The 17,535-nt window shown below is 44.1% G+C and overlaps 3 protein-coding genes across 4 annotated transcripts in view; 1 reads left to right on the top strand and 2 right to left on the bottom strand.

Annotated features, from left to right (window-relative positions):
* Nucleotides 1-8,059, bottom strand: part of LOC106588514 (superkiller complex protein 2) — a 44,580-nt gene extending 36,521 nt beyond the window's left edge. Inside the window, exons 1-7 of the mRNA XM_014177624.3 lie at nt 7,824-8,059; nt 7,345-7,466; nt 6,265-6,386; nt 2,840-2,957; nt 2,504-2,621; nt 1,373-1,447; nt 1,015-1,068 (exon numbers count right to left, since the gene is read on the bottom strand). Coding sequence (XP_014033099.3) covers nt 1,015-1,068; nt 1,373-1,447; nt 2,504-2,621; nt 2,840-2,957; nt 6,265-6,386; nt 7,345-7,466; nt 7,824-7,836 — 622 coding nt within the window. The 5' untranslated portion in view covers nt 7,837-8,059. The remainder of the gene's footprint in view (nt 1-1,014; nt 1,069-1,372; nt 1,448-2,503; nt 2,622-2,839; nt 2,958-6,264; nt 6,387-7,344; nt 7,467-7,823) is intronic.
* Nucleotides 8,060-8,061: 2 nt separating this feature from the next.
* On the top strand, nt 8,062-11,255 carry LOC106588516 (negative elongation factor E). Its single transcript, XM_014177627.2, has 11 exons — nt 8,062-8,151; nt 8,560-8,645; nt 8,895-8,967; nt 9,060-9,205; nt 9,440-9,517; nt 9,718-9,755; nt 9,832-10,115; nt 10,258-10,402; nt 10,579-10,633; nt 10,715-10,817; nt 10,921-11,255. The coding sequence occupies exons 2-11, from the start codon at nt 8,571-8,573 to the stop codon at nt 10,992-10,994; spliced, it is 1,071 nt and encodes a 356-aa protein (XP_014033102.1). The 5' UTR covers nt 8,062-8,151; nt 8,560-8,570; the 3' UTR covers nt 10,995-11,255.
* Nucleotides 11,256-11,789: 534 nt separating this feature from the next.
* Nucleotides 11,790-17,181, bottom strand: LOC106588515 (uncharacterized). Of its 2 annotated transcripts, none has more exons than XM_014177625.3 (5): nt 16,773-17,181; nt 15,749-15,969; nt 14,102-14,296; nt 13,700-13,891; nt 11,790-13,378 (listed from the first exon to the last, which is right to left on the bottom strand). In XM_014177625.3, the coding sequence occupies exons 2-5, from the start codon at nt 15,950-15,952 to the stop codon at nt 12,287-12,289; spliced, it is 1,683 nt and encodes a 560-aa protein (XP_014033100.3). In that variant the 5' UTR covers nt 15,953-15,969; nt 16,773-17,181; the 3' UTR covers nt 11,790-12,286. The 2 variants fall into 2 exon arrangements, with proteins under 2 accessions (XP_014033100.3, XP_082826463.1); XM_082970337.1 differs by having other exon boundaries at nt 15,749-16,003.
* Between the last annotated feature and the right edge of the window lie 354 nt (nt 17,182-17,535).

The following is a 17,535-nucleotide window of genomic DNA, read 5'->3' on the forward strand; positions in this document are numbered from 1 at the left end:
CCTTCCACCAAGCCAGTTCACCAAATGTCTGCACTGCTAGAGCTGCCCTGATCAACTGTAAGTGCTGTTATTGTGAAGTGGAAACATCTAAGCGCAACAATGGCTCAGCCACGAAGTGGTAGGCCACACAAGCTCACAGAACGGGACCACAGAGTGCTGAAGCACGTAGGGCGTAAAAATCATCTTTCCTCAGTTGCCACACTCACTATCGAGTTCCAAACTGCCTCTGGAAGCAACTTCAGCACAATAACTGTTTGTCGGGAGCTTCATGAAATGGATTTCCATGACCGAGCAGCCGCACACAAGCCTAAGCTCACCATGCGGCATGCCAAACATCGGCTGCCATTGGACTCTGGAGCAGTGGAAACGCGTTCTCTGGAGTGATGAATCACGCTTCACCGTCTGACGGAAGAATCTGGGTTTGGCGGATGTCAGGAGAACGCTACCTGCCCCAATGCGTAGCGCTAACAGTAAAGTTCGGTGGAGGAGGAATAGGTCTGGGGCTGTTTTTCATAGTTCGGGCTAGGTCCCTTAGTTCCAGTGAAGGGAAATCTTAACGCTACAGCATACAATGACATTCTAGACGATTCTGTGCTTCCAACTTTGTGGTATCAGTTTAGGTAAGGCCCTTTCCTGTTTCAGCATCACACTGCTCCTGTGCACAAAGCGAGGTCCATACAGAAATGGTTTTGGTGGAAGAACTTGACTGGCCTGCACAAAGCCCTGGACTCATCCCCATCGAACACTTCTGCGATGAATTGGAACGCCGACTGCGAGCCAAGCCTAATCGCCCAACATCAGTGCCCGACCTCACCAATGCTCTTGTGGCTGAATGGAAGCAAGTCTCCGCAGCAATGTTCCAACATCCAGTAGAAAGCCTTCCCAGAAGAGGGGATGCTGTTATAGCAGCAAAGGGGAGACCAACTCCATATTAATGCCCATGATTTTGGAATGAGATGTTCGACGAGCAGGTGTCCACATACTTTTGGTCACGTAGTGCATGTCCATTCAAACCTTTGTCACTGAAGTCCATCCCAACTTTAAGTCCAGGTGGCACTGTGAGTAACCCTGAAGTAAAGGGAAATAGATATGTTACTTACACAAACATCACGACACAAGCAAGAAACATGTACTCAATCACAAAAAGATCTGTAATCACTTAAATCTGTATTCCGATTTTTGAAGAGAGCCATTTGGTTCCCAGGAACAGCACACAGTGTTTGTTATTTCAAAGGTCCTTTCAGTCTGCATTTTCATTGTAAAGTAAGCATCCCGCCTCACACTAACCCGCCTCCCTGTGCACAGGCAGCCTTTTGTATGGAAGACCATTGCCCCTCCACCATTTCAACTCCATAATAAAAGGTAAATTCACCGTTCTCAAAGTCTATGTCTTCCTCCAGCTCGGATTTCGTCTTGAGTTGCTCCAGTGTCAGCTCGTCCATACCACCTATGTAAACAAGATAGAATAGAAATATTTCTCTATAATTGACTAAAGGCACGACTTAACTTACGACAAATATTTATTATATATTTCAGAGCCATATATACATATATGAATATACGCTATACATACAAAAGTATGTGGACACCCCTTAAAATTTGTGGATTCCGCTATTTCAGCCACACCCGTTGCTGACAGGTCTAGAAAATCGAGCACACAGCCATGCAATCTCCATAGACAAATATTGGCAGTAGAATGGCCCTTACTGAAGAACTCAGCGACTTTCAATGTGGCACAATCATAGGATGCCACCATTCCATCCAACAAGTCAGTTCGTCAGATTTCTGCCCTGCTAGAGCTGCCCCGGTCAACTGTAAGTGCTGTTATTGTGAAGAAGAAACGTCAAGGAGCAACAGCGGCTCAGCCGCGAAGTGGAAGGCCACACAAGCTCACAGAATGGGACCGTAGAGTGCTGAAGTGCGTAAAAATCATCTGTCCTCGGTTGCAACACTCACTACCGAGTTCCAAACTGCCTCTGGAAGAAACATCAGCACAAGAACTGTTCGTTGGGAGCTTCATGAAATGGGTTTCCATGGCCGGGCACCCGCACACAAGCCTAAGATCACCATATGCAATGCCAAGCAGCATTGGCTGGACTGGTGTAAAGCTCGCCGCCATTGGACACTGGAGCAGTGGAAACGCCTTCTCTGGAGTGATGGATCACATTTCACCATCTGGCCATCTGACAGATGAATCTGGGTTTGGTGGATGCCAGGAGAGCGTTACCTGCCCAAATACATAGTGCCAATTGTAAAGTTTGGTGGAGGTGGAATAATGGTCTGGGGCTGTTTTTCATGGTTCAGGCTAGGCCCCTTAGTTCCAGTGAAGGGACACGCTACAGCATACAATGACATTCTAGACGATTCTGTGCATCCAACATCCAGTGGAAAGCCTTCCCAGAAGAGTGGAGGCTGTTATAGCAGCAAATGGGGGACCAACTCCATATTGGTCATGTAGTATATATGGATCTGATAATATATTTAGGTGAGGACTCAGACCCACCAGGCAGAAAGGGGTAGTTGGTGTTGCTTCCTCGGAGGCTCTCAGAGGGATTAGGGTTTGGTGGGCGCTGCAGGGACATAGAATTCTTAGCAGAGATGCCTGTGTCTCCCAGTAACACCTGGACAGAGAGTGAGAAGGAGATTTAATGACACTGGGTTGTAAAATGTGTAGCAAGTGTATGAAAAGAAGTAGACCTTTTAATAAGATTAATAGATCACTCAGGGAAGTGCTACAATTCTGAATGTTCCCAATGAGTCACATTATGATCATAGCGGTATTATTAAGACACACAGACTAAGACAGCATAGCTTAATTACAGCTGACAATAGCATGTACCTCAGTGAAGTCCAAAAGCATTCCTGTCGTTGGATCTCTGACTACTGAGATGCCAGAGTGTAGAGGAGACGAAGAGCAATGGAGAAGAGAGTCCACATGAACGTCTCGCTCAGTCAGCCTAGAGAAAAACAAGTCTGTTACCGCAAATTAATTCTGTGACCATGTGGTACAACAGTATTTCACTACAGGTGCATAGCCTCATTTGGACCACTGAATTCCCCTTCAACACCACTTTCCAAGTGAGATTTATATGGCATCAAAGCAATAAAAAGTAAACAAGCAAAACCCTAATAAGAAATGTACAGTGTCTCTCTGTGAGCAATAATAGTGTTTAACATTATTTTTGAATGACTACCTCATCTCTGTACCCCACACTTACAATTATCTGTAAGGTCCCGCAGTCAAGCATTGAATTTCAAACATAACAGATTCAACAAAAAGACCAGAGATGGTTTCCAATGCCTCGCAAAGAAGGACACCTATTGGTAGATGGGGAAAAAAATATAAAAAGCAGATATTGAATATCCCTTTGAGCATGGTGAAGTTATTAATTACACTTTGGATGGTGTATCAATACACACAGTCACTACAAAGATACAGGCTTCCTTCCTAACTCAGTTGCTGGAGAGGAAGGAAACCGCGCAGGGATTTCACCATGAAGCCAGTGGTAACTTTAAAACAGTTAGAGTTTAATGGCTGTGATAGGAGACAACTAATGATGGAGCAACACATTGTAATTACTACACAATACTAACCTAAATGAGTGAAAAGAAGGAAGCCTGTACAGAATAAAACAAGCATGCGTCCTGTTTGCATTATAGCTCTAAAGTAAAACTACAAAAGTAGCAAAAAGTGTCAAATGTCCTAAATACAAAACGTTATGTTTGGGGCAAATCCAACACAACACATCAATGGTAGGGGCTGCATCATGCTATGAGTATGCTTGTCATCGGCAAGAACTAGGGAGTTTTTGCAGGATAAAAAGAAAACGGAATAGAGCTAAGCACAGGCAAAATTCTAGAGTAAAACCTGGTTCAGTCTGCTTTCCAACAGACACTGGGAGACAAATGCCCCTTTCAGCTGGACAATAACCTAAAACACAAGGCTACAAATATACTGATTGTACAAAACATGAAGAACACCTTCCTAATATTGAGTTAAGAACACCTTCACTTTTGCCCTCAGAACAGCCTCAATTGTTGACTCCAATACTTCCCACAGTTGTGTCAAGTTGGCTGGATGACCTTTGAGTGGTGGACCATTCTTGATACACACAGGAAACTGTTGAGTGTGAAAACCCCAGCAGCATTGCAGTTCTTGGCACAAACTGGAGCACCTGGCACCTACTACCATACCCCGTTCAAATGCACAAATCTTGTGTCTTGCCAATTCCCCCTCTGAATGGCACACATACACAATCCATGTCTCAATTGTCTCAAGGCTTAAAAATCATTATTTAATCATTAATCTACACTGTAGTGATGGGCCGTTCACGGCTCTAAGAGATGGCTCTTGTAGGTAAACGTTGGGAGCCGGCTCGCATATCAGAAGTGCCGAATCTATTCATAAAAATAAATAAAAATTAAGATATGAATAATCAAAAGATTTAAATTAATAGAATTAACTAATTCAAAGAACGACAAATGTACTTAAATAATATAGGCACCAGGAAGAAGAGGGTATCAGATAGAGAAGAAGCACCAGTGCCACAAACGTCTGCTGTTTGGATGCTGTTTGACGAGAGAGCAACTGGGGATACAGCCTCGAAGGAATCCCTCAGCAGATGCCATAATGGAGGTCCGATCCTATTTGGAGGAGCCCCTCCTCCACTGAGCTGGTGGAAGAACAAGGCCTCTGTCTACCTACGGCTTACTAAAGTCATGACAGCGAGACTCTGCATAGTGGCCACATCCGTTCCCTCTGAGAGGGTCTTCTCGAAAATGGGACAAATAATTACTGAGAGAAGAAACCGCATCAGCCCCTCGAAAGTGAGGCAGCTTGCATTTCTGAATGCAAATCTCTCATAAAAAGAAAATATGGTCAGCATTGCTGTGTGCTGCTGGTTATAACATGGCAATAAAGAAGAGAGAAAAGAGGGACCAGTTTAATGTTTTAAGTGGGATGCTGCAGTTTTGCACATTGTTATTTATTTTTCTTTGATATGGTGCAATATTCTATTATGCTGTTCAGATTGTATTCGTTTTGAATGGTTAGATTTATATGCACATATGTCTCCTGGTAGCGCCTCCATGCTCTGGACACTACGCTGACAGACACAGCAGACCTTCTTGCCACAGCTTGCATTGATGTGCCATCCTGGATGAGCTGCACTACCTGAGCCACTTGTGTGGGTTGTAGACTCCGTCTCATGCTACCACTAGAGTGAAAGCACCGCCAGCATTCAAAAGTGACCTAAACATCAGCCAGGAAGCATAAGAACTGAGAAGTGGTCTGTGGTCACCACCTGCCGAACCACTCCTTTATTGGGGGTGTGGACAGTGGACAGTTTGATTTCACAGAAGTGTGATTGACTTGGAGTTACATTGTGTTGTTTAAGTGTTCCCTTTATTTTTTTGAGCAGTGTACATTAAAAAGTTATACTTGAAATGCAAATGTTTAATAGCATTCTTTTTCATAACAAACCAATGCATTTTTAAATACATTGTGGTTAAGGTAGAGTATGATTTCATTTAACAATTTAATTAGAATTGTTTTAACCCCAATCATAGTCAAACTATCGCAAACTGTTTGACTTGAAAAAATACAAAACATATTTTTTTTAAAGAGCCGTTTGGGAGCCAAAAGAGACGGTTCTTTTTGGTGACCTGAGCCAAAGAGCCGGAATGCCCATTACTACTACACTGACTGAAGTGGATTTAATGTGTGACATCAACAAGGGACCATACTTTCACCTGGTCAGCCTACTACGTCATGAAAAGAGTTGCTTACCAAGATTACATTGAATGTTCCTAAGTGGCCTAGTTACAGTTTTGACTTGAATCTACTTTAAAATCTATGTCAAAACTTGAAAATGGCTGTCTAGCAATGATCAACAACCAACTTGACAGAGCTTGAAGAATTTTAAACAGAATAATGTGCAGATATTGTACAATCCAGGTGTGTAAAGTATTTAGAGACTTAACCAGAAAGACTCACAGCTGTAATCACTGCCAAAGGTGATTCTAACGTGTATTGACTCCGGGGTGTGAATATGTATGTTCAATATTTCTGTATTTAATTTTCAATATATTTCTTTCAAAAAAATTAAACATGTTTTCATTTCGTCATTATGGAGTATTGTGTGTACATGGAAAAAATATATTAAAAAAAGAAACGTCATCCATTTTGAATTCAGACTGTAACACAACAAAATGTGGATTAAGCCCTTGGGTATGAATACTTGAAGGCACTGTAAGCAGACTCACTTCAGAAACCTGTGGAAGGCAGCGTCGGTATCGTGTATGGGAAGCCAGGCAGGGTCGCGTAGGAAGCGCTTCTCTACCTCTGTCTCCAGGCCCACACTGGTGGGAGGGAGTCCATGGGGGAGCTGTAGATAAATGAATGATTGAAACACATAAGGGAGATAATAGGCTGGAGAGATTAGATAGGAGATGTAGATCCTATGTAAACACAGGATGCTTTCCAAACTGAAGTTTGCTCCTTTCCTTTAAACTTGATGGCGGGCCTTTGCGGTTCTTAAGGACCTAGGATAGGTAGGTGACACCTACTGTAGGTAACTTAGACAAGTAGAGGTAGATGGAGATATGCAATATATTGCGTGCATACTTTAAGCAGTCATTTCATATCTGTAGAAATGGCGGGGAGAGTTTTCAGATAAGAATCCAACCACAGACTGAGACAACTGCACCATCGAGAGCATCCTGACTGGTTGCATCCCTGCCTGGTATGGCAACTGCTCGGCCGCCGACCGCAAGGCACTACAGAGGGTAGTGCGTACGGCCCAGTACATCACTGTGGCCAAGCTTCCTGCCATCCAGGACCTCTATACCAGGCGGTGTCAGAGGAAGGCCCTAAAATTGTTAAAGACTCCAGCCACCCTAATCAGAGACTGTTCTCTCTGCTACCACACGGAAAGCGGTACCGGAGTGTCAAGTCTAGGTCCAAGAGGCTTCTAAACAGCTTCTAACTCCAAGCCATAAGACTCCTGAGCATCTAATCAAATGGCTAGTCATACTATTTGCATCCCCCCCTTTTCTACACTGCTGCTACTCTGTTATTATTTATGCAGTCACTTTAATAACTCTACCTACATGCACATATTACCCCCACACATTGACTCTGTACCGGTACCCCCTATATATAGCACCGCTATTGTTATTTACTGCTGCTCTTTAATTATTTGTTATTCTTATCTCTTACTTTTTTGTATTTTCTTAAAACTGCATTGTTGGTTAAGGGCTTGTAAGTAAGCATTTCACTGTAAGGACTACACATGTTGTATTCTGCACATGTGACAAATATAATTTGATGTGAGTCATACTGACCGTGCTTTGTGGATACAGGGTCTGGTTATTGGGCTGTGGATGTGTGATGAGCTCAAACCTGCCAGAGCAACCCATCTCCAGCAGGGATAGCGGGAGATCTGTGGGGCCTACAGGGGGAAGATCTATGGAGAGAGACATGGGATTGAGATGAATAGCCTAGTTTCTATGGACTGTCCTCCATTGTAGATATTGAATCATATAAACATATATTGCAATGTCATCATTTACTGCTTTAGCTGATAAGATTCTGCTCATAACACGTTCCGCATGTTGAGAGGGACTAACGTTACATTTCTGCAACTTGAATGAGAGCTGAGCTGGCTAGCTAACGTTAGCTAGGCTAACCCAAGTTGTTATATTCGCCAGTAAACTGTATTGCTAGCAAGTTACTTTAAAGCAAAGCTTACAGCAATGGCCATAACCGTATGCCTAATTCATTATCTGTACATATTATCTGATATTATCTAAATCTCCTTCACCTATTATTTCCATTTCTCCACCGCAGATGAAAGTTGGTGCAGCAGTTCACTGTCTATTCGGAAATGGCAAAGATTGGTAGGCGGAAGTAGGTCAAATTGCCATATGTAATACGATATATATCTCAATATTAATACATTCTCTTACTAAATGTTGTCAAGTGTAGGCCATGCATTCCTTATAATTTACTTATTCCATAAATTTTAGCAAGTTGAATAGTGATTTTTCTTATTCATGCGCACTAACAACTGTTGACGTCATTTTCATGCGCCTGTGTTTTTGTGTTCGTGAATGGGTGTGATTACAACTAGCTATAGTAACGTGACAGAGGTAACAAAATAATGACATTTCTAAATACAATAGTGTCAATGTAGTATATTTTGTTTATTGTTGTAGTCTGAAAGCTGCATTGCCATATTGTTGATAAGCAATTATATACTTTCCACTGCCCTGTGTAACACAATGTAGATGGCTAGTAGTAGCAGCTAATGTTAATTGGTAGCTAGCCAACCAACCAGCTAACAAGCTAACGTAAGGTTTTAAAATGTTGTCAGATGCATGCAGAATGTAGAAACAGAAATCTATTTGGTCGTGAACAAAGTGTAAATAGTAGTTTTTGAGTTTATGCAATTGCATTAGAGAGTTGAATTCAACCACACTTGTATATTGGTATTCATTGTGTTGTGCAAATATGTCCACTATTCTGGTTGTCCATTCCTTTTTCACAATACTTTCCAGCTGGGTTCGACATGGTGGTGTTCCCAAGCTCTTTGACAGAGGAAGAGGAGTCTCTGCAGAAGAAATATGCCAAACTCAAGAAAAAGGTGAAAAACTTTAAGAATCTCCTCACTTGACTAGAGAGAAATCTATGTATCCATATCCTGCTTCTGACAATGAGATGTGTCACTGCCCCCACATTTGCAGATGTGATCAGGAGTAGTCCTAGGTCTTTTTTAAATTCACCGGTCAGTCATCATCATCACACTCATAATGTTGAAATACCAAACTCCGATTGGCCTTAGTGTTTACACCTCTTATTGTCTCTTTCTCTCCCTCTATCCTCACACCTCTAGAAAAAGGCACTGCTGGCTTTGAAGAAGCAGCAGAGTTCAACCAGCCAGACCAATCAGAGTGGATTGAAGCGAAGTATGTGGCTTTGTCTTCACTTTTTTAAACTGTATTACTAAGCAGATACTTTGTCACAGTTGATTATGTTGCATCTACTCTCTCCCTCCTAGCTTTGTCAGACCAGCCGGTGCTAGATACAGCGACAGCTACAGAGCAGGCAAAGATGCTTATCAAGTCTGGAGCCATCAGCGCCATCAAGTCAGAGAACAAGAACTCTGGCTTCAAGCGCTCTAGAACGCTAGAGATCAAGCTCAAGGTGAGATACAAAATGCAATATGCAAGGATGTGTAATGTGACTTGATCATAGAATAAATTATTGATACAACAATTTATATACATAATAATAATAATAATAATAATAATCATGTTTAAAGCTGACAGAGTTGCAAATGCCTTTTGAATCTGACACAAACTAGTCTGTGATGGAACTCAAACGTATCAATTTATGGTTTAGTAATGATTTGTTATATTTTCTCTTTCTGTTTACCAGGATCCAGAGAAAGTCCCAGGCCCTGTGGCTTTCCAACCATTCCAAAGGAGCATGTCCACTGATGAGGAACTTTCTGAGGTAAAATTAGAATTATATGACATCCCATGTAAAATCAGCCAATGAATTGATGAACTCTACCTACAAAATGGCATGCATTTACAGTATTTTACCAATGCTGTCTGCCTGTATTGTGGCCACAGAACCAGTGACTTGGATATTTTTTTGGGGGGAAATATACAACTGATGCTGTTGCTTTTAAATTTTAATTTCTACTCCAGGCTGGCAAAAGAGCCCACAGAAAATCTTTGTACGAGAGGTAAGCCTAAAAGCTCTGATGAATAATAGACGCTGGTTCTCTGTATAAGGCGGTTTAACATCTCGATCTCTAACAGCTTCGTCACTCCAGGTGACCGGGCGGCTCGTGACGAGGAGGAGGGAAGTGGCGGCCTTTCCACCAGCAGAGACATGGAGCGAGAGAGAGACCGAGGAGACCGAGAGATGGACAGAGAAAGGGAGCGCGACAGAGAGAGAGACCGGGACAGAGAGAGAGACCGGGGCAGCGGCGACCGGGGCAGGGACAGAGAGCCGCGTGACCGCGAGAGAGACAGGAGCCAGGACGGAGACCGGGAAAGGGGAGGAGACAGAGAGTCACGGGAGCGAGACGGACCGTTCAGACGTGAGTGTTCGTTTACTGGACTTCTGTCTTTTCATGTGTCTTATCATTGGCATTCTTAAAAGGATGTTTAGCTCAAAATACAAATTCAAGGATGGAATAATGGAACAGTTTTTCTTCTCCCTTCTCTCTTTCCCCCTCTCAGGATCAGACTCGTACCCGGAGCGGAGGGGGGTGAGGAAGGGGAACACAGTGTACGTGTATGGAACTGGCCTTGTGGAGGACAACCTGCGTTCAGCCTTCTCCCAACACGGCACCATCATTGACCTGTCCATGGATTCCCCACGCAAGTACGGCTACATTACTTTTATGTCCTTGTGGGTGTGTGATTGGGAGAGCATCCAAAACTGAAAATGTTCAGTGTTTTAAATTGTTTTGCAGTTAAACTAAAACTCGTCCAGTAAGTCCCTCACTGTTTTGTTCTGTTTGGTGCATAATGAACACAGCCTTGTCTTTCTCTTTCTAGCTGTGCATTCATCACCTTTGAGAAGATGGAGTCTGCAGACCAAGCTGTAGCAGAGGTCAGTATAGCTCTAGCTCCCTGTCCCAACTTAAGGCATTATAGTGTAAAACCAATCATCTATACACCTTTCTTCTCCCAGTTGAATGGAAGCACGGTGGGAGACGTCCCCATCAAAGTCAGCATTGCCAGGAAGCAGCCCATGCTGGAGGCAGCCACCGGCAAATCTGTTTGGGCCACTCTGGGTAAATATCAGTTCTAGTCAAACACAGATCGGACTAACAAGCAGTGTATGACAGGAAGTGTCAACTCTGGATTCATGTATACTTTCTCTCTTTCCCCTCACAGCTGTGCAGAACAGTGCCAAAGGTTCCTACAGAGACAAGAGAAACCAGGTTGTGTACAGTGAGGATTTCCTATGAGCTAAGAGGCGTGCCACATTGGAGATCTGTAAGAATCAACGAATTAGCTTTGTATGCATTTTCTATATTGCATTTTGTGTTGTTGATTGCCTGTTAGCGCGATACGGCACCATGTGTCAGTTCTGAGTAGATGCTACATTTCATTCATGGCCAGGATGTGTAATGGCAATGACCATGTGAACAGAGATTGTGGTTTGATCTTGCAACCAGGGGTTTCATTGTTTTGTGGAGCTCAATAAATCACGTCAATACATTTGTCCATCTGGTTGTCTGATGCGGTCTTGCTTTGAATCAAAGGATCGAATTAGATTTGGCACTGTATCAATGTAATAACATACACTATTGTCTCATAGCTGTAGGCCATGACATCCACTTACCTCTCACATGCATCGATTTGTCTGTTTCCTTTGGTTTAGCACGATACAGTGCAGAGATGTATAAAGCTGTAACAAAATGTGGACAAAGTGAAGGGTTCTGAACACTTTCCCAATGCACTGTATATTAACATGTCAGCTGAGCACACCAAGTCACATGCCATTTTGTGCACATTTACAGAATAGTGTCTCGAGTCCTGAGTAAACGCGCATTGCACAAAGTGTAGGTCTCTTACTATTTGTCCTTTTGTGATGAGCATGATTATGGAATGGCAGCCTACTTTATTTTGGGTACCTCTTTAAATATACTGTCTTACACTTAAGTACACATTGTTACAAATAAATGTTTGTAACTATTACACATTACAAATCAGCTGGTACATACCAACATCCAACGTTTAACAAGAACCTCACCTTCAAATACACAAATGTAAAATATTTTATTGGTCAGCCAGTGAGTTACAAATGAGACAATAAGGTCTAAAACTGAGGTGTGCACAACTCCAGTCCTCCAGAGCCACGGTGCTGTACAGTAGGTCATCGTTTCCCCCCCTTCAATTAAATAATTAAGAGAAATAATCAAGCCATGTCATTGACTGGCCAGAGCTTCAAACCAGCATACACTTCAGCCCGTGAGGAGGACCGGAGTTGTGCACCCCAGGTCTAAAAGTAGGGGTTTTCCCTTTCAAGATCTTAGTAGGTCCCTCCAGCACACACAACCTCGTTTCCAACCCACAAACTCAAAGGCACACTCCAAACCACTCTTTTGGCAATTAGAGCAGAAGGTAAGCACACAGCCGCTTGCTTGAATAAACCCCCTGTACCTCCAACTGCAACGCTTAGTCAATGAGTGTACATTTTGGCTGAGAGGAGGGGTAAGGGAGCATCTCCTCCCCCCTCCCTGTTCCAGTGTCCTTTTCAAAAGTCAAATCTGTCCTGAGTGTCTCCCTCTCCTTCCCCTGGCCCTGCCACTCGCTCCATCTCGGCCTGTGCCTCCAGGCTGTTCTGAGCGGTCGTCTTCCCATGCTGCTCCTTGAGGTGGCGCCGCAGCGCCGGCTTGTGGGCAAAGCGCGAGTGGCAGTAGGCGCAGCAGTGAGGCCGCTCACCGCTGTGTAGGTTCATGTGATCGCACAGCGTGGACTTCTGCGTGAATGTCTTGTCGCAGAGGGGGCAGCGGTGGACCTTGGCACCGCGGTGCACGGTCATGTGACGGTTGAGGTTGCTGGAGTGGTTGAAGTGTTTGCCGCAGCAGGGGCACACGTACAGCAAGTGGGTGGCGCGCGTGTGGACGGCCAGGGAGTGGGCCGAGGGGAAGGTCAGGCCGCATTGCTCGCATGCCACCGGCCCCGCTGTGCTGGAGGTGGAGCCCACCACGGCCACAGACTCATCCCCCGCCCCGTCACCACCTGTTGGCACAGCCGCCATCCCCATGTTACCTTCACCTCCATCACCGCTGGGGTCGTCCAGGTTGTAGTGAGCCTGACCATTCCCGTCCCGGGGCACCAGCTCCTCTCCCTGAACCTCCCCCATCCCGTAGTCTAGCCGTGGGAGATCGCCCCCCGAGAGGAACGCTGACCTCATGGCTTCCTGGCTGAAGTCCAGGCCGAAGCCCTGCATCATCTCCGCCCCGGTGGGTAGACGCCATGCCTCCTGGTATTGCATACCCAGAGGCCTCCTCTCCCTCTCGCGGTACGAGCCACGCTTCCTCTTGAAGCCCCTCCCCCTCCCCCGGCCCACTTTGGGTGAGTCGGTGAGTCTACGCCTCCACCCTTGGAGCCCCTCCCTCTCGAAGCCGCTGTTGCGGATGGCCATTTCAGCTGGGGCCATATCATCACCCCTGCCCCCTCCCACTATGACACTGTCCGTATCTTGGTACTGGCACCCCTGATGCCCCTCTGTGGCTTCCTCTCCGCCTTCCTCTGCCTCTCGCCTCTCTTCCGGCTCCTGCTCATCCTCGATGCAGATCCGGAACATGTCATAATCCTCCCTGCCCTCCTCTGTTACTCTCACCTGGAACAACATGAGACTGATTTGAGTGTGCTACCAGACCTGGGTTCAAATACTATTTAAAATCTCAACTACTTTCACATACATTTGATCAAAGTATTTATTCAGATATATATTTTATTTGAAAAGACAAGTAGTTGAAAATCCTCAAATGCACTGCATACTATTTGTAAATACCTTGGTTAAATGTTTTTGAAATAAGTATTTGGAAATTACTCATATAACTTGGTAAACTATATTTTTACAACAAAAAAAGCATTCAAATACTCAACAAAAAATGTACAGATGGATGCAGTGGTAAGTGTTGTTCCTGAATTGCCTTACTTTGATCTCATCCATTGTGTTAGGGTCATCATCGTGTTGTACATCTGTCTTAGTGTTTGAGTCTGTATGGTCATCAGCCTGAGACTGTACAGGGCTGTGAGGCTGCAGTGAGGAATGATCAGCAGAGGTTGACATAAGGGAGTGGCTGCCACTGACTGTCACTGGCATCGATTGGCTCTCTTCTGACTTGATCTGAAAATGAGCGGTGGAGAGAAAAAGAATGAAGACGAGTCAGTTCAACATCTTCACAGGTAAAAACAATCCAGCCTTTGATAAATAAGTTCAGTAATTATTTGCCTTCAACAATTGAAGCACGGTATAATAACATTTTACGTTGTGATTTCAAACAATTATTTCAATAGGGTGCCTTTGACTATACACTAACCAAAATAAGTAACTAACCTTTGGTGAGCTGGGGTTCTTTGGCTGCATGTACTTGCCCAGGGCTCCCCGGCACTTCTCCACAACATGCTCCATCTGCAGGTAGCTAGCGGCCGTCAGGTAATTCACTATCTCCTTGGGGCTGAACTGCAGCACACCGGTGTAACAGGACTGGAGCAGCTCACATACCACCGAGGAGCTGTGAAGGACTGACACCTAGAGGGCAAAATAGGGGGGGGAAAAAACACACCAAACAGATATTTTGCTGTTACGTCTCAGATACACTATATATACAAAAAAGTATGTGGACACCCCTTCAAATGCAATCTCCATAGACATTGGCAGTAGACTGGCCTTACTGAAGGGCGCAGTGACTTTCCAAATGGCACCGTCATAGGATGTCACCTTTCCAACAAGTGAATTCGTCAAATTTCTGCCCTGTTCGAGCTGCCGCGGTCAACTGGAAGTGCTGTTATTGGAAATTATGTTAAGTGGAAACATCTAGGAGCTACAACAGCTCAGCCGCAAAGTGGTAGGCCATACAAGCTCACAGAATGGGACTGCCAAGCGGTGAAGCACGTAGTGCGTAAAAAATTGTCTGTTCTCGGTTGAAACACTCACTACTGAGTTCCAAACTGCCTCTGGAAGCAACGTCTGCACAATAACTTCGTTGGGAGCTTCATGAAATGGGTGTCCATGGCTGAGCAGTTCCACATAAGCCTAAGATCATTATGCGCAGCACCAAGCATCGGCTGGCGTGGTGTAAAGCTCACTGCCATTGGACTCTGGAGCAATGGAAACGCTTTCTCTGGAGTGATGAATCACGCTTCACCGTCTGGCAGTCCGACGGGCGAATCTGGGTTTGGCGGATGCCAGAACAACTACCTGCACGAATGCAGTGCCAACTGTAAAGTTTGGTGGAGGAGGAATAATGGTCTGGGACTGTTTTTCATGGTTCGGGTTAGGCCCCTTAGTTCCAATGAAGGAAAATCTTAACGCTACAGCATACAATGACATTCTAGACAATTCTATGCTTCCAACTTTGCAGCAACAGTTTGAGGAAGGCCCTTTCCTGTTTCAGCATGACAATGAGAGGTCCAATTTTGTTTGTCGAGATCAGTGTGGAAGAACTTGACTGGCCTACACAGAGCCCTGACTTCAACACCAACTGCGAGCCAGGCCTAATCGCCCAACATCAGTGCCCGACCTCACTAATGCTGTTGTGGCTGAATGGAAGCAAGTCCCCGCAGAAATGTTCCAACATCTAGTAGAAAGCCTCCCTAAAGAGTGGAGGCTGTTTGAGCAGCAAAGGGGGGGGACCAACTCCCATGATTTTGAAATAAGATGTTCCAACAAGCCGTTGTCCATATACTTTTGGTCATGTAGTGTATTTTTCTTATGATCAATCGTGTAAGCCATTAGTGTCATATCCTGCAAGACTTGTGATAGAATCTACCATAATGAGGCATAGGACTGGAACCACAGCTGGCATGATGCAACATTTGAGAACTTCCCAGGCTCAAAGATATGCCTATTAAAACAGTCAGATCATTGAAAGGGTATGTGACAAGAAGTGTCTGTCAGGGGCTAGTACATCTGAAGTTGACACAACATTTATCAAACATAACCCAAATAGTGTGTAACACAGTGGCTTTCCCTGGCACCCACCTGCAGTTCAGAGGAGGGGTTGAGCAGGAACTGGTCCCTAAGGAAGGGGGAGCAGGCAGCAAGGACCACTTTGTGTCCCCGGAACGTCTGCCTGCCGCTGGCCACTATAGTGATGTCACAAAACTGCTGCCTGGACCTCAGGGAGTTCATGCTCTTCAGGGTGTCGTCACCGTGACCCGGCAACCGGAAACACAGCACCTCCATCTTAGCTACCGTGGAGCCTATAGGAGAGACATGAAGAGGACTCTTGAAATTCTGCAATAATAAAAATACAAATATTTTAAAAAGGGAACATTTAGCATCTGGATCAACCAAAGGGAAACGTGGCACTTTCTGGGGTCTGGACATTTCTCCAGCTACAGTCATACTGGCCAAATTCAGACCAGAGAGCAAGAGCAAGCGAGAGACCCCCATGGCTGTACAAGAGGCATGATGGTGTCTGACTATACGTCAAAGAGTAAAAGCACAACAGCTCCCATATCCCGGCTTGACACCCAATATTCCCTGTGATTATTAATTGATGTTAGAGTAGGTGAAGTCATTGTTCGCTCGTTTTGTTTTCAAGGTTTGTCAGGCAGGTCACAACGAGTAGCTGAAATCAGCTATATGAAATGGTTCTCTATGGCCAAAAAATTAAATCAAGCGCTTACAAGCCTAGGTTGAAGATAATCATACATTGTTTTTCGACCTAACGTTAGCTACTAGTTAACTATATATATCATTGTTTTATGTGACTATAAAGCTAACGTAATACTACTGCTGCTGCTGTTAACGTTACTAGCTAACGTTTGCTAGTTAGCACTAGCATCATTTGCTAAGGTCAATTGTGCAGGTTCTAAATTTCGCAAACGGTAATGTTATTGTGTATCCAACCTCTGTCATAGCTAACGTTACCCAGCTAGGAGTACCTCGCTAGCTAGCTTATTGCCCCCCTACTAGCCACAGGCCGTTAGCTAGCTAGGCGTCGTTTGTGACCTGCCTGCTAAAACACAGTAAACTCGACGTTAGTTTAGTGTTTCCTTACCTGCTACTACTGTAGATATCTTTTCCCCTTACTATATGTTGTGGAGTAACTAGGCACTCAATAACCGGTCATTCATTCTATATTGGCTAGCAAGCCAGCTAGCTAACGTTGGTATGTTTACTTTGTTAGCTTGTTTTAAACGAGCGTCAGTAGTTACATAGCCACAAAGTCATAAACCCCGCCTATTTCTACAATTTATCTTCTTAAATTTTGATTTTAAAGCAAACATTAACCACACTGCTAACCTTACGCCTAAAATTACATTAAGACCAAAAAACGTATATTAGTTTTCATGAATTTTTACGATACAGCTAGCCATTTTCTTTTCAACGAGAGTGGACCAGCACTTCCCGTGACAACTAGTGATAGGCATTCCGGCTCTTTTCAGCGACCCAGCTCGTTCGGCTCTTTCAGCTCCCAAACGGCTCTGAAAAAAATATGTTTTGTATTTTTTCAAGTCATACAGTTTGCGACAGTTTGACTATGATTGGGGTTAAAACAATTCTAATTAAATTATTAAATTAAATTATACTCTACCTTAACCACAATGCATGTACAAATGCATTGGTTTGTTATGAAAAATAATCATATTAAACATTTGCATTTAAAGTATAACTTTTTAAATGTATAAACAAAGTGAATATAACTCTAACCATTCAAAACGAATACAATCTGAACAGCATAATAGAATATTGCACCACAAAGAAAAATAAATAATTTGCATAACTGCAGCATCCCACAAATTGAAATAAATGTAAAAAGA

The sequence above is a fragment of the Salmo salar genome, chromosome 27 (assembly GCF_965601325.2).
Source record: "Salmo salar chromosome 27, fSalSal1, whole genome shotgun sequence".
NCBI lineage: Eukaryota > Metazoa > Chordata > Actinopteri > Salmoniformes > Salmonidae > Salmo > Salmo salar.

What these genes read in the sequence shown, in the direction of transcription:
- LOC106588516 (XM_014177627.2), top strand. Translation starts at nt 8,571, where the DNA reads ATGGTGGTGTTCCCAAGCTCTTTGACAGAGGAAGAGGAGTCTCTGCAG. An exon ending in ATGCCAAACTCAAGAAAAAG is followed by an intron (nt 8,646 to 8,894) that starts GTGAAAAACTTT and finishes TCACACCTCTAG; the next exon opens with AAAAAGGCACTGCTGGCTTT. An exon ending in CTGATGAGGAACTTTCTGAG is followed by an intron (nt 9,518 to 9,717) that starts GTAAAATTAGAA and finishes TTTCTACTCCAG; the next exon opens with GCTGGCAAAAGAGCCCACAG.
- LOC106588515 (XM_014177625.3), bottom strand. Translation starts at nt 15,952, where the DNA reads ATGGAGGTGCTGTGTTTCCGGTTGCCGGGTCACGGTGACGACACCCTG. An exon ending in ACCCCTCCTCTGAACTGCAG is followed by an intron (nt 14,297 to 15,748) that starts GTGGGTGCCAGG and finishes TTTGCCCTCTAG; the next exon opens with GTGTCAGTCCTTCACAGCTC. An exon ending in AGAACCCCAGCTCACCAAAG is followed by an intron (nt 13,892 to 14,101) that starts GTTAGTTACTTA and finishes GCTCATTTTCAG; the next exon opens with ATCAAGTCAGAAGAGAGCCA.